Here is a 24,121-nt window from a genome sequence, read left to right on the forward strand (position 1 = left end):
ATTATAAACTTACGAGAATACTTTATTACTTGAAAGAAGTAAATATACATTAATGAGCACATATATTTTTGAAAGTACTAAGTGTTTTTAGCTAAGAATAGACTAAAAAAGTTACACAGTGTAGCTTTAAACAAAACCAATTAATTGCTTTGTGATTGCATTTAAAACACACTCAAACACAACGCACTGAAACTCTCACACACACACACACGCGCGCTCAAACAGCTGTAATGTTATACTTGAGGTTGACTTGCCTAGTTTGTCACCTGGTTCCGATTCGGCAGGCCAGCACTCTCCCTGGCTGAATCCGAAATCACGCTATACCCTCAAATAGGGCATTATTTGAGGGGACAGCCAGTGGTGTCCGAAACCATAGTGGTTATTGAGTGCACTCATTCAATCTCACACTGCACCGCAATAACGCGTGTACAGCCGATGTACACACAACAGCTGTCCGAATTAACTCACTCGTTTTCATTCCCTCATCAAGTGAACTGTATTAGTAGGGAATAGGCTTGCTACGATAGTCGGTGTTGCCGGTGTTACCGGTGTCCAGACTCAACACCGGTTACATCACTTGCCCACCGTGGCACCGCCCACCGTCTTTTTGATTTTTTTATAGTAATAAAATAATTTAGTTCAGTTAGAGAACAGACAATACAAATAAAAACTGAACGTATCTGCTTAATAAAGCAGGATCCGACCGTGAGTCTCAGCAGCGGCAGGAGTCATTCATCAGATTTAAGAGTGAGGAGCTGACTGAGATGATCACGGAAGATTTGGTTTCAAAGCGAAACGTAAAAGCGCCTATTTAAGGGAGTTTGTCATTTGTTTTGTTGTTGTGTTTTTCATTAAAAATGATAGACTAATGAACCCATAATTCAAGCAACCCGCAGCCGAATTGGCGCTAATTCAAAACCGAAAGTTAAATGTGCACGGCCGCACCGAGCGCGCATTGTTTACTTTCGCCTGGCTCCGCATTGCGAGCCTCCGCTACGCTGACTGCGCGCATTTCTTTTTGCCGCGCGCACCCTCGCGCTCGAGCGGGCGCGTCAAGTATAAACGAGGCTTTACGGACGAACTGTTATTCATTCATGGCGTGCATCTCAATCATAGACTGATCAATGCCCTGACTACTGAACTAGGGAACTGATTGAGACGCACCCATGGCCTCACAGAGCGCGCATTTACAGACGAGCTGTCATTCACGGTGTGTGAATACGCAACACTGGCGCGTTTTCAGTTCAGAGCGGTCGTGTGCATGTTACTTTCGGTTAGATAGAATTAGTGATTTAAAAGCCTCCGCCGGTGATACCGGTATTACCGGTGTTGTCACACATCAATTAACCGGTGGGAAAATTTCCTCACCGTCACATCCCTAGTAGGGAATAGTGAGGGGGCAATTTCAGATTCAGCCCCTGTCGTGAAGACTGACGAGGGCAGCCCATAACACATCTCGATTGAGACAGAGCAGTCTGTCAGATGTGTGTGTGTGTGTGTGTTTGGGCGCGCGCACGATCTCGATTGAGACAGCTGTTCAATATGTGTGCGTGTGTGAGCGCGTATGCCGATCTGTTGGTGTGATGAGTGTTTGTGAGAGAGAGTTTGTGTGCACGTGTGTTTGAGTGTGTTTTAAATGCAATTACAAAGCAATTCATTGGTTTTATTTAAAGGAACTGTATGTAAGAAATATATTTCAATTAATCATAAAATGGCCCTGATATGTCACTAGACATTAAGAAATCATGTTAATTTCAAATACTTATATCACTGACAACAGTTGTCAGGCCAAGATATTGTCATTTTAAAAGTGAAGTTGCAGCCTTCAACTGATGTTGATGTTGACATGTTGTGTCATGCCTGAAGCGCCACCCTCCACCTATCTACCAATCACGAAGTCAGTAGTGTTTCTGCATTCGGGTTGCCAGCTCTGCTCTAGTTACCACAGCTGCAGCTACAAACTTTTTGGATAAACAATGTCTAACTTTACGAAACCTAAACGGCCTCGTTATGAATCATAAAAACGTCGTGACAGTGTCCGAGATAAAACAAGGATTTGTATAAGAGATGCCTTTGAAGACTGATGCCAACGTTGCTAATTTTCTCCTGGACAGCCAGGAAAGGTTCATCTATGTTTGGCTAACTTGTACTTAATGTAAATGGACATTTCAAATATTCATGACAGTCGAAGAAAGTTATGCATGTTCGTGCAAAGTAACGTTAGGTTAGCGCAGATGGAGGAGGTGGGTCATTGAATTGAAAAGGTAACGTTAAGGAATTGTTTGGTAAATAAAAACGGCGAGTCGTCATTGCTAACATTAGTAATGCATTATCAGAGCCCGTTTCTCTGTCATTATGCTGGGACGCTCAGGAAAACAACATTAGCACGCCTAAATATGGCAATGTGAAAACGTATTTGAGACTGTAGCCTAACGTTACCTCAGTAAAAATTATTCCTCATTCGTTCTTCGCATATATAGTGGACAAAACATGCTGCAAGTGGACCTGTATGACCATTGCTAATGTTATTTAGCTTTGCTGTAATTTTACTATAGTATTTTTTCATGTGGGAATGTACTGTCACATACGAGCGTTCATATATATTTGGCTAATCGCCATTAGTAAATTTTTGCGATTCATAATTACTTCACAAAACATCGCTCTTGAAGCATAAACATAATTAACAGAAAGAAAAAAAACTTACTGTGTACGACACGTCACTTGCCATTGAAAGCTCCGTGTAGCAGCCTACGTTCCTGCTGGATCCTGCAGCCTAGCTGGCAACCTCGAGTCAGGGGAGGGGGAGAGGGGATACACCGGTCTACAGTAATTTGAAAGTGATTGCAGTACCAGTTTTGGCCACAGTCCTACATACAGCTCCTTTAACTCTGAAATATTTTTCGAGTTGTGTTGTGGTAAAAATAGCTATGGGTAGAGCCAGTGGATTGCCGAGTGCAACCATTCTACGTCATCAACCTAGAGCGCAAACAAAATGGCGCCGCCCATTGTCCAAATATATAATGGATTTTTTTAAATAACTTGGCTCTTTCATGGGTTTTCTACAACATATTTCAGTAAGAGACAACATTTATGTTATATTAAGCCATACAAGTTTTAACACCATGGGATCCCTTTATAAACTTTAAAACTGTGCACATGAGTTTTGGTGCTTTCATTACTAAATTCACATAAAACCTAGCTATATCCAAAGCTTTTAAAAATTTTACTTTAAAAAAAAAAGTTTTCGTCTCCATACACAAAGTATGTTGATTTGCCAGTCGTTCACAGAACAATCAGTTGTGTCCATACTAGGGATGCCACAATACTCAATATAATATTGAACCGTTCGGTACGGCATTCACGGTTCAATACGCGCTTGTGAATTGCGTTTTTTTTTTTTATCATTTGCCTCCTCCATCCCAATACTGAACAACGCGACATACATTCACATCACACGTTAGCGGTAGAGTTATACTTACGGAACACTATAGTTATTCTCAATCACGAAAGTTCATTATTTGCATGTGTTTTACAGCCTTGCCGGTTAAACATGTTATTTTCCGAGCGTGCGCACAAAACGCCTGTCAAACACGCGATTACTGGACTAAGTAGTCGTCGTCTTCACTAATACTGTAAAATACACACAAGGTTTACATAAACACAGTCGGTTATGTCTAAAGTGAAAGTAAAATCGACGTGTGTCTGTATATTAGATGCACGGAGGTCTTCACATGCTATCAATTTCGACTTCTGAAGTCGTGATTACGATCTCATTGCATTCAAGTTTCAAAATGTGAGGGCATTCATGTGCAATTTTTACCTAGGAAACTCGTATTTTCGATAATTCCAAGAGCACGTGAAGGCAGCATTAAATTGACAGCAGCAGCCTAGTGAACACGCTGTCCTTAAAGGGAGAGTTCACCTCTTAAATGATGTCATTATTTACTCTAATATTGTTCCAAACCTGTATTCATTTCTCGATGACAGAATTTTTATTTTTGAGTGAACTATCCCTTTAATGTTAATACAACAACAAAAGACAAAGAGAAAACCACTCACTGCTCTTGACTGAAAAACTAATACAGTAGCTTTAATAAGAATCAATGTATATTTTATAGTGAAGTCTATGTAGTAGGGCTGTACGATTAATCGAAAAATAACCGAAACCGACATTCAGAACCTCTAACCGACATATTTTTCCCATGTCGGTTATTTCGGTTTTCACGTGACTCCGCCCCGTCAGTCACATCAAGTGCAGTTTGCAGGCACACACAGAGATGCAGGAGCAGTTATCTGTGTTTATAGATGCCCAGAATCACTATAGTAGCTGCATGTTTTACACAGTTTATACAGGTCAGTTAATTGCTGTTCTTATAGCCTACGCGCTGACACACACACACACACACAGACACACACACACACAGACACACACACACACACACAGACGGCGCGCGCAAGCCCAGAAGCCGCTTTCACTTTCGTCCTCATAAAGTTTGTCAAGTATGCGTTTAAAGGCTTGCCAGTTTCAACATTTAAAGTGATTGTGCACTATTCAAAAACAACAATACAGAAAACTTATCCGTTCAGTGCTCAGCTTTTTTCTGTGACACAGAGAGCCGTGCCGTGTCGCGTCTCTGACAGCGCGCGCCCTGAAGGGAGACCTCTTTCACCTCCGTCCTCACAAAGCTTTGTCATTTGTATGTGGTTTAAGCCCTGCCAGTTTGAACATTAAAGCGAGTTTCGACCATCAGATATGTATTATGTTGAACTAATGCCTGATATATTGTGACAAACGAACACACAGACAGAAGCTCACACATCACAGATCGCGCGCAGAAACGCAGTCTCAACGCTGTCCTGTGACTAAAGTAGCTTAGAAACTCAACCGTTATATGCATACATTTTAATACCTTTGCAGTAAGTACAAACCACAGCTTCATAATGAATAGAGACGGTACGAGTAATTCACACACACAATCACTCTCTCATTGATGCATTCAGATAAATGTAATGCAGGCCTATGTGTTAATTTATCTGTATCTGATGTACAACAAGCAGAAATCTGCCCCATAGACAATAACTGCTGAAAGTGAACCGTTTCCTTCAAGTATTTTAAAATAAAAAAGAAATGCACTTTTTCATTAAAAAAAAAAAAATTCCACCTTTTAATTGTAGAAAATATTTACAGTACAAACCTTATCAGTGAACTTACTCAAAAACCTTATGAGGGCAAAAAAAAAAAAAAATATTCGTTCATTAATCGTAATCGAAGTCAAATGTTCAATTAATCGAGGTTTTTATTTTTGGTCAAATCGTTACAGCCCTACTATGTAGTGTTTTATTTTACGTTTATTCATTCAATTTCATACTTAAATGCTGCTGTACAGCTCTGAGCTGCCAGTGTATATCTTTATATATATTTATTTTATATTTTACAATACACTAGGAATCTGTACAAGGGTTTTTTTAAAGTACAGTTTTAAGTTTAAGTAAGGTTTTTCAATTATTTCAAGTAAAATAAATAAATAAAAAAGTATTTTTTCTCCTTTAACTCTTGCTGTTCCTGTCGCCTAAGAATAGAATAGCAAAAAACTGATGTGACAAGTGGTTAAATACCTAAAAACAGATGCTATATCACTAAGCTATAGGCCTACACGTAAACAATTACTCTATTGATGGCCGATTCAAACAGCAACCGGCCTCCAAAAGCAATCGTTTGGAGGCTATACATAAACTATCATTGCAATGATGGCCAATCATTCAGGCAAAAGACAAAGTTTCCAAAAACAATTTAATGTCTCTACATTCATTGACATTATGCTAATGGCATCCACCCATACAGAACGAGCATCGCTGATTCTGCCACTGACTTTACTCTTTGAGTCATTCTCCTCACTTCTTCTCCAACCCGTCCTCATGAGATAAGTAAAACGATTTTGGTTGACAAAACAGCACGGTGTGGGATGACAGTGACAGATGCATCTATCTGACGAGCTCTGGCTTCTGAATGGTCTAGACAGATGTACATAATCATAAAACCGTCTCTATGCAGAAGGTAAACAGCACACACATTGTTGGAATCGTCTTGGCATTGGCATAAAAGTTTTGTCCGTCAAAATGTACTACAAGGACAATGGCTGGAGAATATGCATGTAAAGACATAACAAAATCCGACAGAACTGCTTTGATGTTATAAGTAAAAACTTATTTTGAAAAAGAAATTTTGGAGACAGGCTCATTTGTTTGTGAGAGTCTAATTTATACAGTTTTACAACATAAACGACGGTGCTCAGGTTGCATAATTTCTTGAGGAACGACGATGGAGACCTCGGGAGCAGGCTTATTTAATGTAAACAGGATTTGATAGCATCTTTTTAAGTGGCCTTGATAGTTACAAATTGTCCCAACCACTGCTACTTAATTACAAGAGTTCCTTAATGAACCTGGGGCAATAATAATAATATAAAAAATATTTAAAAATAATATTTATATGGATCAGTATAAGTGACAGATATTATGGGAGTGATGTTGCGCAGATAACTTGATCTTGACCCTTAAGAAACTTAAGTAGATGTTTTTGTTTTTAGTATATCAATGTTGTCACGTAACAAATCTGCTTCAAAGATAAAATGAAATTAATTTCTAATTAAACAATGAAATAAAAATGTAAAGCCTGTACAAATACTACTAGAAATTGTTAATATAAGTGATTGGGAATCATGTAAAAAACACACACAAAAAAACTGCACATTTAATTGATCTATTATAACTTTTATGTAATTTGGGTTGCTTGGCTGTTTCCTTATAAAGGTCCTGAAATTCGCCAGGTGTCTTTTTTAATTATATGATGTCATTAGGTTGCTGTCTTGCCACCAGCCAATCGCTGCATTGCTGATCGTGGTTTCGAGTATCGAATCGATACATCTGCCCTCTTCAGGGAACACAAGTACACGCAGTAATCTCAGATAACTTAATCCAAGTATTTTAATCCAATCCGCAAATTTGTTTGAAGAACCAAATTAGCCAGAGCTCAGTTATCATGATCTGGCATCTGTCAAATCATCTCAAATGTATTAAGCGAGGTATGGTGAACGGACCCCTGATCGTTCAGGCGAAATCTGACGTAAACAATGGACAATATATCAATATTTAGCAGATTTAACGCTTTTGTGGACAAAAAGTGCTGATGGATGTTTTTCGATGGACGCTTGTCATTCACATTTTACTCAAGTGCGATGGATTGGATTCAATCTTGCGATCGCTATTTCATAAAAAAGTTTCACATTTTACTGATGATGTTGCGTTTGCTATTTATTTGTGCACATTTTTTGTCAATGCATTTATTGTAATTAATGGAAGTGTATTTATAAAACAACCAAAATGTTTCAGTTCACATTTAAATGTTCTTAACATTTAATTCTGCACACGTGTCTTGACATGTTTGAAAAAATGTTTTCTTTGTATGTCCTTTTATTTATTTTATATTTAGTCAATCAACTTTTGAATTATCTTTTTATTTTGATTACATGCCATTTTTTTTCCTTTTTTTTTTTTGTGATTGCAGTTGACTTTTTTTCTTGACATCTTTTTTCTCTTTATTATGCCAATGTAACATGCCTTAAATTACTATTCTATATTAAATATGTTTTGTAAATAAATTTGACTTTTTTTCGTGCTGCAGTCACAATGAAACTGAAAGAAGTTCATGTTGGATGTCAACTGCCCTTTTCTGTCTTCATTTTTCTTTATCTAATATGTAAACCAAAAACTAAAGGTTTCACTCTTTCTGTCTTTTGAACTCTAGAAAGTCAGCACTCTGCCAGCGGATCTGGGCCAGATGGACCAGTCATCAGGTACGAAACCAAATGCCTCAATTTCACCACAGTTCCCCCCGCTTTTAACTTCATTTGTTGTTGCTATTCTCATGCTGATATATTAAATCTTTTCTATGTCCTTTAGAGCTTGAGGTTAAAACTTCAGCTGATCAGGGTGAGAGCAGCAGTGGTCTGCCAGTGGATGATGAGCTCGATGGACTTCCAGTCTTTGGAACAGATGAAGATGATTGGGAAATAGACAGTAGCTTCGCTCAGAAGGCTTTCTCTCAGATGGATGTGAACAGCGATGATAAAAATGAAAGTCAAGATGGACTGCCAACTAGTGGTGCTGATGCAGGCGAGTTTGAAAAGTTTAAATCAAATTTTATACATGCATATTTCACCTTAAATATATTTAATCGCATACAGTGAAAGAGTAAGAAATGGAGGATCTTGCTGCATGAGAGGAAAGGCTGTCGGCATGTTTTATGCAAATGACTAAACTTGAGCATGCGATCGCTCATTTAGAACACTCTCAAATTCATTAACATTAGAGTGAGGTTAAAGTGCCCCTTTTTAAAGGCTCCTAATTTAGTTTTAGAGGTCTCCTACAACAGGTTTACATGCATCAAAGGTCAAAAAACACTTATATTTTCTCATAATATACATTGCACATCACCACAATGTTCAATGATTCTCAAACGACTCAATGGAAGATACAGTCTCTCTAAATCTATCCTTTCCGTGAGTTACTCTGCTCTGATTGGTCAGATGGCCCGGTCTGTTGTGATTGGTCTACTGCTTACAGAGCATGTTGGAAACAAACGGCCATCACCATAAACTTCAGCTCCGTGCGAAGGCTTCCTAAAGCTCAGCGATTGTACACACTGTAGAGACAGTAACGATGGCGTCGATTTTTAGTAGCCGATACAGAGTACCGATTTCTTGTCATGGTGATCGGCCGATACCGATCCCGGTTCCAATGCTTCACTGATTTGTAAGCTCTCTGATCACGGTTTTCACCTTTTTTCAGATAAAAAAAAAAATACTATAGATGTTACCTTTATTATATTTTTGTTACATTTTTATGGTGATTATGTAATGTAACTATCAGGGGTGTAACGGTACACGTATTCATACCGAACCGTTTCGGTACAGGGCTCTCGGTTCGGGGCACACGTGAACCGAACGGTTTCCGAATGCAATCTTCAACAGTTAACACTCGGCTTGTTTTACGTGCAGACACCCTTCAGTCTGAGTTCCCACACGAACATATTAAGTGTTCAGTCCATTTTATCACTAAATTCAAACGATAAACGACGTTTTGACGCTCTTTAATGTGACGTGACTGATCACTGATCACAGTTCCAACGGCCGTGCGACACGTTCGCGAACGCGATCATCTGTGAACGCGATCGATCATCTCTTCCTAAAGAATAAACATGAATGAACATCTGAACTTCAGAAGGTATGTTGAGGATACATTACAACTTACTGTCACGTATTCAATGTGGTGTAATCGTTCAATCAGTGTTTCAACGGCGGAAAGACCTCAATGTAACTGCTTGTAAACTAAACAATGTCCCGTAGCATCACATTTAGGCAGTCATGCAGTGTCCACAGACTTTTATTCACTAGAGAAATCAACTCTTTCACTAAATATATGCACTATATTAGCCTTTATATTCATTATATTCTACTTAACCTGTTAATGATGTCTTGATTATTTAATGTGTGTTTAAATAAACATGTCATGAAAATGACAGACACCGTGTATAAATGATTATATTTCAACAACGAATTGGAGAAAAAACGATTTTATCATTCGATTTAGAAGTTATTGCAAAAACTTATGTGAAGTTTACATGTTTGCGTACTATGTTATTTGAGTAAACTTGAATATTATATATTTTTATACCTAAAAATAAATAGCAACTGAATTTGGGCTCTGTTGTTAACCTTTAATATTAATATGCAAGGCGCCATATAGTTTACAATATCTTCAATAAACTTTTAGTTATAATTTAATTCATTTAAGGACAGACACAGTTTTTTCAGTAAACCACTGTTAAATAAAAATAAATAAAAAGCAATTTTGTAAAACTGCCGTACCGAACCGTGACTTCAAAACCGAGGTACGTACCGAACCGTCAGTTTTGTGTACTGTTACACCCCTAATAGCTATTGTTTTAACAGGGTACTAAATAATCACAAAAAATATTCATTATACAGTGAACATTTTAATATGCTTTTAAAATGGGGTTTCTTAATAGGGCTGGGCGATATGGCCAAAAAAACATCTCTGTATTTTTTGGTTGAATGGCGATAGACGGTATATATCCCGGTATTTTCTACATTTTTCTATTTGGATTAAAAAAAAATCTGTATTTATTTTAGTAATAATTTTATTTCACATCCTGCCCAATGTTGATATTGAAGGCTATAAACAAATACAGTGAATGTAATGAAGGCATGTATTAATAATTTAGTTTTTTAAATTCATAAAAATAAAAACAAAAGCATATTAGCCTATATTTGATTACCCAATTATAATGGTCACTTTCATATAAATATACATACTTGTAGGTTTAAAATTCCACATAAGGCACATTTATTGTCCAACAACAAATATTTTAGAAATATGTATACTTTAGTCAGAATTATTGCGTTCTATTGCTGGATTGTCTGTTTGCCGTGCATGCACGGGGCGGAGCTCCTTCACGGAAGCCTGAATTCTCCGGACCGCAAAATGGACATATTTGCATGACTTTCTAACATTGTCTGTCAGCACAAGTAAAGTTAGCTTATCTCTCAGAGCATCTGACAGGGCAAGCTGCTTTAAACTATACATGTTAACTATATCTTACCAGTTATTTTAAAGCCCTTAATATAAAGCATGTGTCATGTTTAGGACAAATTGTTTCATGCACTTCATGCATCAGCTCATTCTGCGTACTCCGCTATTTTTCAGATGCGTTCGTATCAAACTACTGTATATCGATACTTCCTGAATGGCGTTCGCCCATCCCTTAGGACCGATTTTCAACTGCTGTTCACATGGAACCCTTCTCCACTTCGGCCCTCAAAGCTCTCGTTTGAATATTTGCTACTACCCCACACGTCATGTACGTCCTCACGCGTTGACGTCATCAAATTGCGATCGGTTCGTGAGATCGGCCAAGTTTAGTGAGTACCGGAGTAGATCGAAGCATCCCTAATTTTTACCATATCAATCCGAGCACGAGTCCAATGATGAAACATTGGAAGAACTAGTTATTCAATCCGAACTTCCATTGCAAGGACGACTTGAGCAGGATGTTTCTCAATGATGCACTACTCAGTTTGAGGTACATTATGAGATGTTGCAACTGTAATTCCTCACCATCAGCGTTAACAAGAGTATGTCCATCAACAAACCAATGTGTATATTTATAATTTATTGCGGTGCATGTGCGGGAACTGTATTAGCATGTAACATTAGCTGAGCACAAATCTTGCTCCATCCTTTATCTTTACTCAAAGTAGTAAGAACGACAATCTGTATTAAAAGACACATATTTAGATAATAGTGGCCCACAGCTGATTAGCATTATTTCAGTAAGACCGTAATAACGTGGGTTAGCCGGAAACTTGCACAACTTGTAATCTATGCAATTATTTATTAGTGAATGAGATGCATTGTTTTAAATATATTTATGCAGTAAATCCTCATTTAGAAGTCAAAGGAACTATTTTTATAAAATTATAAATCAGAATGTAGGTGAACTATTCTGGACTTTTTAAAAATTGGGCTCCTTTCTGACTGCAGAAGAGATTAGCTCCTCTACCAATGGAACCACAGAAATGGATGTGGACAGGGCGAAGGTTTCTGAAGACACCCCTGTCACCCCCTCATCAGACACTATTATAGGTAAAACAATGAAATGATGCTTGATACAAGATACTTACAGTAATTCTGCTGCTTTTTCCAGAATACTTTACTAAGGTGCAATTACACTGGTTTAAGAAAATTGTGGAACTGCATATATGTTCAAGTGCTACTTTTGTCATCCTGTGTCAGATATCCAAGACGTACAGTCTGAGCTTAGGATTGAGTCATCGCGAAGTGATGCCATTGTAAGTTTGGGTGGAAAACAGCAGCAAATATTGGATTTTAATAGAAACATGCAGTCTGTGGCCACTTTGTTAGTTAAATAATACTTTATAGGGCCCACTTTTGCTCCTAAAACATCCTAAATTCTTTACGGCATGATTCAGGAAGGTGATTTGGATATTTGATTAACTAGTGTGTGCGTATATATATATATATATATATATATATATATATATATATATATATATATATATATATATATATATATATGCGCCTAATGAAGTGGCCGCTGAATGTATGTGGTTTAAGGTGAAGGATTGTTTTATTCCTTTTCTGACCATTTTCTCTGCTTGTTAGTGTTGTTTCAGTGTTAAATGGGTCTGTGCTGTTTTGATAATTGTGCCTTTCGTTCCCAGTTACAGCCGGAGATTCCTTCGGAATGCACCAATAGAGAAACCAATTACTCACCTGTAATAAGAATTAAGGATGAGCCTATTGATGAAGACTATGATAAAGCATTAATGCCCCAGTCTGACCTGAGTCGTATTAAAGAGGAGCTTGACGGTTCTGAAAATAATGAGAATGAGGTAAGATTTGCTCTTGTTCTGTGCAGCGGTGCTGTTCAGTCTGTTGTATAAACGTGTCATATGTACTAAATGACTTTTGACTAATTTCAGGCCTCCTCTGCATCTGATGAACTGAGGATTAGCTCTGTTTTCTCTGTCAGTGGAAGCAGCAGTGATGCAGTTACAGGTGAGAGCACAAAGATTTCTCTGTCCTTGCATGACGTCACTGGTTGTCATCGGCTTTAAAGGGTTAGTTCACCCAAAAATGAAAATTCTGTCGTTAATTACTCACCCTCATGTCGTTCCAAACCCGTAAGACCTTTGTTCATTTTCAGAACAAATGAAGATATTTTTGATGAAATCAGAGAGCTCCCTGATAAATATATCAGTAATTTAGTTGTAAAGAATGGTAATTTAGGGTGCGTTCACACTTGGTTAATTTGGTCCAGACCAAAAAAAAAAATTATTCCTGGTCTGCTTAGCGTTCAGATTGGCATTTTTATCACCGAACCTTAAGACATATGGATATGTTCACAACATGATTGGTCGGCTTTTATGACGTATTGCTAGCCTGACGTCGTCATACTCAATTCTAGTCAGAATATGAGTCTGATACTGCTCCGTTGGGCTGTGATTATGGGGCGTGTTTCAACCGAACCAGGAAAGACCTCAATTGGATAGACCTACAACCAATCAGAGCAACGGAGCGACGCATAACATTAGTTGTCAAATGTCAACAGAACTCAACTGCACTGTGTTGCCAAGTCCGCGGGTTTAAGCGACCCCAATTATGTGATATACAGACCCAGGAATGCGAATTTTAGCTGCCAGCCCTGCCAAAATAACACATATTTTACCCCCCAAATGCCATTTTTTTCCCGGAGAACCCCCCATGAGAGCTATTGGGCTTGTTTTTGGCTAGTTTTGAGTAGCAATTGGGCGGATTTTGTTGTAAAAACTTGGCAACCCTGTCTGCACGCATGCTGGAATAAGTAACGTTAGAAGAAAAAAATTAGTGCAAAGGATCTTTGCTGATGTTGTAAAAAAGAATTTAAGGATACACAGAGTACTTACCAACACGATCATCCTTTCTGAGAGAAATAGAAAAGGTGAATGCATATACGAACAAGTTCTCCGTTTAGGATTAGAACAAATTCAACCCAAGCGCCTTTGATGATGTGGATGATTGCGTTACTGTTTATCATCTGTCCATCATCGTCTAAAGCCCGCCCTGACAATTTCATTGGTCCGAACAGTTTCTGTTCGGGCATAATTACTCCTCTACGGATCAAGTCCAGACCCAACTGGCCGAGCTCAAATGTTGTGGGCGGGGTTAAGTTCGGCTGGCATCCAGGCTAACGCATTGCCTATTTTGAGACGGAACTTGAAAAAAACATCCAACCCAATGCTGTGTGCTGGGCTAAATGCACTCGCTGTATGTGCGTAGCTACATATGATGGTATTTTGACCAGCTGAGAACTTGTTAAAAGCTTATAAAATTCCTCAGAATCCCTCCATCATACACACAAACGATCTTCTGCGAGGAGACACAGTTCTGATGCCTGTACAGAACTGTGATGGGCAACATTACAGAAAAAACAGGCATCAGTATTCTATCATTTTTAGTGTCTCATCTTCCTGTCTTTGGTCCATGTTGTGTTCATATCACAGTTCGTTTGGAAGCAGACTGAAACCCATCTTTTCAGCGGTCTCAGTCCTCTTGTTTGGTGCAAAGCACAAGTTCATGTTTTGATACATTTTATACATTCGGTTAGTTTTGGTTTGGTTTCACATTGCAATTATGCGAGCACACTAAAGAACTTTACATGACACACTTGCATCCACTCGTCATCTATGTGGGCTGCATCTGGACATTGATTGGTTTGTAAATGGACGTGCGTCTGACGTCAGTGTCTTTGACAAGAATGAATGAACGGACGCATATCGTTGCCACTAGTGAACAGTGCGCATTGCTTGACTATTTTCTTTTCGTTACGTTTAAAAGTGGACATTTCAAGCTTTATATACACATATTTCTCATGTTTGTGAGACAAGTAGCCTGCTGAGTTTTGGTTTATTTGAGACATGCTCCAGTTCATGTGCAAAGCATGTGATCGCTCCCGCGATTATTGTCTGCTAATAATAATAATAATAATAAATTTTATTTGTACTGCACTTTACATTTGGAACAAATCTCAAAGTGCTACAGTTAAGATCATTTAAGAAGGATAAAATACTAATAGATTGAATGGTTAAAAGTCATAAGTTCTCCTAAAAAGTATATCTGCTATAGACTATTTGCTTCTTATTTATTAAATCCAGGCAATTATCTGATTAAACGTTGATTAAAATTAAGATACAATTTATACAAAACGAAATTCACATTAAAGAAAGGCTTTCTAAGCAAAATCATACATAATTTCTTTCAAAATCATTTCTGACCTTCTGTCTTCTGACATATTGCGCATCTTTTCACCTTTCATAATCAATGTAGCCTAGATGAAATGTAAAAATAACATTATAATATTTAAACATAAACAGGAACTTCCTGTAAATGGTCTGAAAGTATGAACCATACAGAAACTGCTTTCACACTAGAAACGAACCGAACCTTTGTTCAGTTTGATCCGGACCGAGACTACCTCTTTTCGTCAGACCAAATTTCGTCTGTTTGGTACGGGCCGTGGTCCGGGGGAGGTTTCACACCTGTAATTTTGATTCGGACCAAACTGAAAAGTCAGAAAATCTGGACCAAACAAGATATGTGTTAAAGCGCCCTTAGTTGATAAGAAAAGGTTGATATAGATCTTAATATTAATGTATTTGCTTCGAAATTGCTTTGTTTCCTCCATTCAGAGAAATCATAACTTCACCCAACAGCCATTGACAAAAAATAGATTGTTTAAAGCAGAATGTTTAATAAAAAACAACTTTTAAGACAGTAAAAAAAAAGTATCAATAATCAATAATATTTACTACACTAATGTTCAAATGTTTGGGGCCAGTGAGGTTTTTTTTTTTTTTTTTTTTTTAGAAAATTAATGAATATTTTGATTCAGCAGGGATGCATTAAATTGATCAAAAGTGAGAACGTAAAGACATTTATAATATTACAGAAGATGGTAACACTTTACAATAAAGTTTCATTTGTTAACTACATTAGTTAACATGAATTCTTCTACAACATTTAATAATCTTAATTATTGTTAATCTCAACATTTACTAATACAGTTTTAAGATCAAAAGGGTCTGCGAGAACAGTCTTTGGACAGGGTCACGGCGAATGAATGGGTCTGAGAGGATTATAATTCCATTATAATTCACCAACAGTAATTATGGATTACCTCCACCAATCAAGTAAATAGGAGCTAAGCAAATCAGAACACTGCGCGCCTAAACAGCCAAATGCGTGCGCGTGAACCACTAGTGTTTATTTTTGCTGCGTGTCTTTACTGTCTACTATGGTATCTGCCACTGCAACAAATCTCTCCCTGAGACCAGAGTTCGGCGCTGCGCCTTCCCGTCTTCCTAGCAACTGGTGAGATCACTGGAGGTTAGGATATTTTTGGTTTATAATGTTATTATACACAGGGTTTTACCTGTATAGAGAATTACGAGGCAGTCTTCCCTCTGCTGCAGCTGTCAATCAATCTCCGTTCAGCATTCAAACAGGCCGCCTCGTCCGGTTACGACAGGCAGCGCGGTAAAACTCTCCAAGATTATATTCCCATTATAATACTTAATACTGTAGATAAAGGGGCTGTGGATTTGCATAAAATGACTTTATCTTGCTGGAGTAACGTTAGCTATTTCTGAACGATGTTGTACTCACTATCGGGTGACAATTAGCATCACGTGCACAATAACTGGAATTTAAAACGGTGAAGAAACAAATCATCAGTAACTGTTGGACAGATATACATATACACTAGGATTTGTGCGCTCAACATCTTTTCTTTGTTCCGTGAACTTTTCAATGCGCACTCGCGCAGCATTGTGCACTCTGACCATAGACTCTGACTCCATGTTTCCTTAAGCGCATCATTCTGCACCCGGGATGCGCATAAGCGCTTTGTGCCGCTCTGTTTTTAAGCGTTTCTTAAAGATTATCTTGTTCTCTAGCTTTGTTGCCCCATTGAAAAGCTGCACATTATGTTTACAATAAACATCTTGTAATTGTATATTATTTGTTAAGGCATATATATATATATATATATATAATGTATATAATGTATATGTGCTGGGCAATCGATTAATCGCATCCAAAATAAAAGTTTGTGTTTACATAATATATATGTTTGTACTGTGTATATATAAATACACATTCCTTCATGTATATATTTATATAATTCATTTTATATATATATATATACATACATATATATATATATATATATATATATATATATATATATATATATATATATATATATATATATATATATATATATACATATACATATACATATACATATACATATATATATATATATATATACATATACATATACACACACACATGTATATTATGTAAACGTAAACTTTTATTTTGGATGATATATAATTATTTGAATTCATATATAAATATAAAGCTGAAGAAGGAGTAAAGCAAGAAGAAGTGCTAGATGGTTCAATAAGAGTTTATGTTTCAGAATAATAAATGAAATAGAACATTCCAAATTAGTGTCTATGTTTCAGAATTTCATTTTACTCTATCTGCCTATAAGGGTGGCCCGGGGATGGCAGGGGTATGTGACAATGTATGTATCTGGATATTTGCCGCGGGGAGAGGGCTTCGATTACCTCTCTCTTTTTTGACCATACATGTGTTTGCATCCCTTGTAAATCTTGGGACTGTTCATTAGCCTGACTTGTTTTGTTGTACCGTTGTTAGTGTTATTTCCACCAAATCTAATGTTAGCTAGCGTATTTTTTATTCCAAATACAACTTGTATAACGCAAGTTACGCAACTATGCCAAATGCGGGTAAAAATCAACTGTGGACTGTGTGGAGGGTACGATGTCAATTCACTAGGCATTTTGGCGGGTTATATTTCACAAATTATGTTCAATCAATTTGCGAAGATCACCTGCGCAATTTTGGCTTATTTCAAAACAACCGTCACTATGCAAAAAAATAAAGGCACGCTGGTTTGTTTGATTTGAAAAGAATAGCGCAGTGAAGAAGCACATCTGACAATTTTTAGCAGACCCTGGCCAGATATAAACGCTAATCGAAATGAATGAAGCTTAATATTCTTCAAGTAAAGATTGTTACACGGTTATGACAGTAGATCAGCGACTGTAAAAATGTATTTGATAGAGATGAGTTTAAAAACTCTTATTAATTAATTAATTTCAAATTATATTTTACATAATTAATTTTTTAATAGACTCATTTATAACTTTTTACAAAATTAAATAGAGCATTTTGTAAAAAACTCAAGAAAATTACCTGTTATTTTTTTTAGTTGTCTAATGGTTTGTTTTTCAGAATCGTGGGAGAATTGTGGTCCAGATTTTCCAGATTCATAAATTAATATTAAAAGTGTATATTAGGGGTGCTCTGATTGATCGGCAACCGATCTCGATCGGTCGATAATCGCTTTGGGATGATTGATCGGCGGTCTCCAAAAAGGCCGATCTCATGAACCGATCGCATGCTGACGAGCTGCCGTGAGAGCTAGGGCATGATATGCAGCGACACCGTCTCATTCTCTTTCCAGCGCGGGTAAAATAATTATAATGCTTAAGGTGAGGTACAATTCATATTTCTATATTAAATAACTTGCGCAGTCATTTGAAAACTTTCTGTGGGACGCAAGTTCACAAACAGCGCGAGTGAATCACCGCGTGCGCGCGCTCGCTCTCTCCCTTTCAAAATGCTCAAATGGCTTCACATCAGCGCATCGCATCTGCACTAAAATCGAGCTGCTCAGTTGACACAGGATTTGCCACTTTGCACAATCGAGGCAGTGTCGCATCGTCACTAAAGTTTATCATTTATCACTTATCACAAGTCTTGCCAGTGTTCAAACCGCTCAGCACTCGCGCGCACGGTCTGGAGAGACACACACACACACACACAGGCCATCTCACAAAAAGCTTGCGAGTACAAATTGCGCTGAAATGGTCAGATACACACAAATGTATGTACTAAATTACTGTCTTGACGAGTGTGCACGTAAACCCCGTCGTGACTCGCGAGTGAACGTTTGTGCAACTGCATGTAACCGTATCCGTGTTCGCTCTTAAAGTGACAGCTGTCGAATAAACTGCTGCTGTCTCTGAGTTTCTCTTTGTCTTGTGTTGTTTGATGAACCTTTATGACACTCACTGCTCTTGAATGACAAGAAGTGTACCTGAAGTGTAAGGATTAATCTAATTCAATTTATTCAGGGAAGACCAATATTAATTTAAATTTGATTTCTTATTAAATGTCTTTAGTATTTCTAACCTCAATACTAATGTTAGACCTACCTGAAAAATTGCTTTTAAAAACAAAAATGCACTGCATGATCAAATATTTAGGTGAGATAATTATATACTTTTATTTGGGAAAGATGGCCTACAGTAGCCTTAACTTATCTCATTTTCTAAAATAAACACTTGGTGGTTCTTCAGGATCTTGACTCAGTTAATTTAGAGTTAGTTTCATTTCTACAAATGGTGCAAACCATTTTCAAATTCCCCTGCCATTCTGTGATCGGCAATCGGCAGATCATGATCTTGGTAATCGGTGATCGGCCCCAAAAATGCTGATTGGAGCATCTCTTGTATATATAATGTATTTGGCATCTAACTTATACTATTAGCACTGTTTCTAATATTAATGTACCATCTTACAAACTAGGATGAAGTCTTTATGTACATTAACAAGGCTTTAGGGCAATTATAATCTAGGATTCTGAAATGTTTTCTTATTTTAAAGACGTGGTGTTTTGCATCCATTGTGTGAAGTAGTGATGTGTCGATAAGGTTGGCAGTCATGAGATAATTTACATAGACATACTAACGGTACAAATTCAAAAATGGCAATCTAAGGTTCCTAAAACCTCTTCTGAACAACAGTGTAAACCGTGCAGAATATGGCCTTTTTATGCAATAAGAAGAGAACAAGAATGGTCAACATCTTTTAGCTCATTTTTAATTGTGTTTTTGTTTTCATGCAGCATCTGTGGCACCCTCCCAGCCATCATTCTCAGTAATGTCCCAGAACACTGCTTCACTCAGAGGGACCACTATACTTCTGCCAGCCCAAACCCAAACTCAGCTTCAGCTCCGACTGCAGCCCAAGGCCCAGATGCATCCTCAAATGCAGACCCACGCCCGAATGCAGCCGCAGATGATGCCGCAAGCCCACCTACAGCCCCAGCCGCCCCAAGTCCACGCTCCTCCACCCACAGTGAGGATCTGCTGCTCGGGCTGTTCTAAAGTCCTCCAGAAGGGTCAAACGGCTTTTCAGCGAAAAGGATCTAACCAGTTGTTTTGCTCCACTGTTTGTCTAACTAGTTTCAGTTTACCCTCGGTTCAGTTTACCCCCATTATCGCTCCTAAGAAAACCTGCCACCTCTGCCTTAAGTGAGTACTTTAGGTTTTGTTTTTAATAGTTTTCCATCTTCTGTCAGTTCACAGATAACTGAAAAAGTGTGTTAAACGAATAGTTTACCTGAAAACCTGTGTGGCTTTCGTCCATTGAACTCAAAGGAAGTTCACCAGAAACCCTTTGCTCCTTTGCCGTACAACAGAAATATATTAGGGCTGTCAAGTTGTCATTTTTGGAGCTCATTTTGTTGTATGGAAAAGAGCTTCTAAAAAATAACTTATGTTATTAAGGCATTTGGAATGACATAAGAGACATAATTTTTTCCTCTATGATGATGACTGATAATGATTTAAATGTTTAATTGTATTATACAAATGGTATGCGAAATTGATCACTGTATTAAACTACTTTATTGTATTTAACTACTTAAGGGTCATTGTCAATCTAAAGGACTTGATAACCATCCCAGTGGGCTCTATGAACACACTAAAGGAATTCTGCAGCCAAGCTTGTCTAAGTATTTATAAAGACAGGTATGAAGATACACCTGCGGATCTATATACACACTGCAGCGTGTGTAAGTTGGTCAAAGAGGTAAGGCTCATTCAAAATCGCAAATACAATTGTTTCTCCCTTATGGGCTGAATTTTGATTAATGCACGTTATGAAGTCGATTATTTGTAAGTACAATATGATGCAATGTATGTTGTAGGCCTAAACTTGCATTTAGTTTCCCAAGTAGTTTCCCAGTACAAGATGTTATGTTCACAAACATTCCCAAAAAATGTTAAGCCCTCAACATGGCGTTATCCGGCTGGAGGGTGCAATTATCTTGAAAGGATTTTTTGCTCTGTTATCTTGCATTATGAGCTAATGAGCTACTTGCACAATTTGCTAACCTTTTGAGAGTTCAAGAGTCTTGTTTTACCATTTTATATTTACCACCTTAACAATCATAAATGCACATAGTTTGTTAATTAAAATAAACTCGCCAGGGAAATGTAAATGAACCATAGAAGGTCAATTAAACCTTTTATAATTGTCCTCAGCCTTTAACTTGACATTCAGTCTTAACTCAATGCTTATGGTGTGTGAGTAAGACAAAATTTCTGTCCAAAAACAGTCATAACCCCCTAAACCTAATCATAACCTGTAATGATATTTGAATAACACTGATGTAAGAACCTAACCCTGGTTGTAAGCCTAAACTTGACATGTAATCTTGTCCTTCAGATCTAATTGTTCATCCTGGAAGAACATTCCAATCAACCAAAGATATTGAAATCACGTTGACCTTGTGTAAACGTTCTTTTAGCGCACTGCAAGGTCATAGAACACCAGCGCAACTTGGAATCCATGCAGTTAAATGCTGTTTAAGCCATTATCTGTTTTGTTGTTGTTTTTTTTCTGTATTCCAGATTCAGCATGAAGTGACTCATCTGGGTGCCGTGCACAAGCTGTGCAGCGACGAATGCTTTGCACGCTTCAGATCCTCCCGAAACCTCTACATGAGCTACTGCGAGAACTGTGGCAACTGTACAGCCTCCGGAAACTATCACCTGGTTCAGATAGAGGATAGTATTAAAAAGTTCTGCTGCACCGAATGCATCAGCAATTACAAACAGGTACCCTAACATTAAACGACTGAACTGTCTGTTCTCCGCTCAAGCTGTGTTAGTCATGCATGGCCTAATTCTTGCATTTTCAATTGAGAGGAATTGGTCATGTGTAGGGCTGGGCGGTATATCGAGTTTGTACGATAGAAATTATTTGGAATGAGGCAATGCCGTTTATATCGATATACAGTAGATTGATACGAGCGCATCTGAAAAATAGCGGAGTATGCAGAGTGAGCTGATGCAGGGAAAGTGCATGATATAAGGGCTTAAAAATAACTGGTAAGATATAGTTAACACGTATCGTTAAAGCAGCTTGCCCTGAGAGATAGGCTACTTGTGCTGACAGACAGAAAAATACCTGCGGTGTTTAATGCGTTTGAGATGTGGTGCTTTCCTCAGTGCATAACTTACATTTCACAGGTATATTCTCCATCTGTAAATGTTAGAAAGTCATGCAAACATGTCCATTTTGCTGTCCGGAGAGGACAAGCCTTCTGCATGTGAATCTCTGCTAAAATTCAGGCTTCCGTGAATGAGTGCCACCACGTGCATGCACGCCAAACAGACAATCCAGCAATAGAACGCAATAATTCTGACTAAAGTATGCATATTTCTATAATATTTGTTGTTGGACAATAAATGTGCCATATGTGGAATTTTAAACCTACAAGTATGTATATTTTGATGAAAGTGATCATTATAATGGGGTAATCAAATGTAGGCTAAAATGCTTTTGTTTTTATTTTTAGTTTAGTGAATTATTATTATTTTTGTTTTTAGATTGTAATGTTACAATGTTAGAATGTTATGTGATTTTAACCCCTTTTTGCACATAATATATTGCATAGCCTACAATACATTCACTGTATTTGTTTATAGCCTTCAATATCAACATTGTTTTTAGGACATCATTGGGCAGGATGTGAAATAAAATGAATTATTATTAAAATAAATACAGATTTTGTTTTTATCCAAATATAAATAAATCGAAAATACCGGGATATATACCGTGTATCGCCATTCAACCCAAAAATACAAAGATATGATTTTTTTGGCCATATCGCCCAGCCCTAGTCATGTGGGATATGCAGGTTCAAATTTGACTTGTCTCCCTATCCCATTTATTTTCTGCTTTGAATTTTGCAATCAATAAAAGTAGTAAAAGTCCACAAAATATTATTTAAATAAAGAGTTAAAGCTGTTGTCTTTCTCACCGTGTTGCAGAAGAGTGGCAAGCGGCTTCACTGTCCCTACTGCCAAGATATCAAAAATATTGAACAAATGATGGAGGGGACAAACATACAGGGTGTCACGGAATTCTTCTGCTCTCAAAGATGTGTGGCCCTGAGTCAAGCATCGCCCAGTTTGACAGGTAAATATTGTGTTGTAATAGAGTACCTTGACAAATAGGAGAGGTTTGACAGTACATGCGGCAGTAGTCCAGCCTGGATAGAACAAGAGCTTGGACAAGGAGTTGTGTAGTATGCTCCGATAGGAATGGCCTGATCTTTAACTGATATTTTCAATATCTAGTAAAAGTAAAATAACTAAATTTATTTATCGTAACATTTCAAAATGCAATTATTTTCCAATTGAAATGAAATCTTCAATGTCTCAAAAACATGCATTTGTTTAGTAAAATATTTTCTTTAGATTTTTTTTTTAATGTTTTATGAATAATCTAAAGAGTTTTTTTTCTTCTTGTGCTGATACGTTTTGCTTTGCTCTTAGGCACCTCTTTCCCATGCACAACTTGCAAGAAGGTCGCTGTTCCTCAGTATCACCTTGCCATTTCTGATGGGTCCATAAGGAACTTCTGCTCATTGGACTGTGTGGGCAAATTCCAGGTCTTGCATTCTTTGTCTTTATTTACAGTATTTTGTGTTGCACTTTTTTTTATAGTTGTAACACTAGTTTAAGTAAATAATGTAATGGACAATATTTCATAAAATTATCTAGTTTTGGATTTAGCTTGTTTCCTATCTTGTTTGAGTGACTTGTGTTGTATGTTATATAAATATACACTATCTACCATTCAGTAGTTTGGGGCCAGTTAGATGAAGTTTCTTATGCTCACCAAGGCTCCATTTATTTGATCAAAAATAAAGTAGGAACAGAAATATTGTAAAATATTATTAAAATTTAAAATAACTGTTTTCAGCGTCATTACTCCAGTCTTCAGGGTCACATGATCCTTCAGAAATCATTCCAAGATGCTGATTTGGAGCTTAATAAATATCTCTTACTATGTTCAATGTTTACAACAGCTTAAAGGGATAGTTCACCCAAAAATTAAAATTCTGTCATCATTTAGTCACGCTAAAGTTGTTCCAAACTTGAATTTGAATATCTTTCTTCTGCTGGACACAAAGGAAGACATTTGGAAGATTGTTTGTAACCATGCAGATCTCGGCAGCCATTGACTATCATAGTGAGGAAAAAATATCATGGTATTCAATGGCTGCAGAGATCTGCGTGGTTAC

The 24,121-nt window shown here is 37.4% G+C and overlaps 1 protein-coding gene across 1 annotated transcript in view; it reads left to right on the forward strand.

Moving 5' to 3' along the window:
- Nucleotides 1–24,121, forward strand: part of LOC307136205 (zinc finger MYM-type protein 4) — a 46,426-nt gene that overhangs the window by 4,626 nt on the left and 17,679 nt on the right. The window contains exons 2-12 of the mRNA XM_079833004.1: nucleotides 7,805–7,853; nucleotides 7,960–8,172; nucleotides 11,623–11,724; nucleotides 11,875–11,930; nucleotides 12,324–12,494; nucleotides 12,585–12,660; nucleotides 19,646–20,054; nucleotides 20,451–20,613; nucleotides 21,438–21,644; nucleotides 22,863–23,010; nucleotides 23,370–23,485. Coding sequence (XP_079689130.1) covers nucleotides 7,838–7,853; nucleotides 7,960–8,172; nucleotides 11,623–11,724; nucleotides 11,875–11,930; nucleotides 12,324–12,494; nucleotides 12,585–12,660; nucleotides 19,646–20,054; nucleotides 20,451–20,613; nucleotides 21,438–21,644; nucleotides 22,863–23,010; nucleotides 23,370–23,485 — 1,677 coding nt within the window. The 5' untranslated portion in view covers nucleotides 7,805–7,837. The remainder of the gene's footprint in view (nucleotides 1–7,804; nucleotides 7,854–7,959; nucleotides 8,173–11,622; nucleotides 11,725–11,874; nucleotides 11,931–12,323; nucleotides 12,495–12,584; nucleotides 12,661–19,645; nucleotides 20,055–20,450; nucleotides 20,614–21,437; nucleotides 21,645–22,862; nucleotides 23,011–23,369; nucleotides 23,486–24,121) is intronic.

The sequence above is a fragment of the Gobio gobio genome (assembly GCF_949357685.1).
Source record: "Gobio gobio genome assembly, chromosome: 13".
Classification (NCBI taxonomy): domain Eukaryota; kingdom Metazoa; phylum Chordata; class Actinopteri; order Cypriniformes; family Gobionidae; genus Gobio; species Gobio gobio.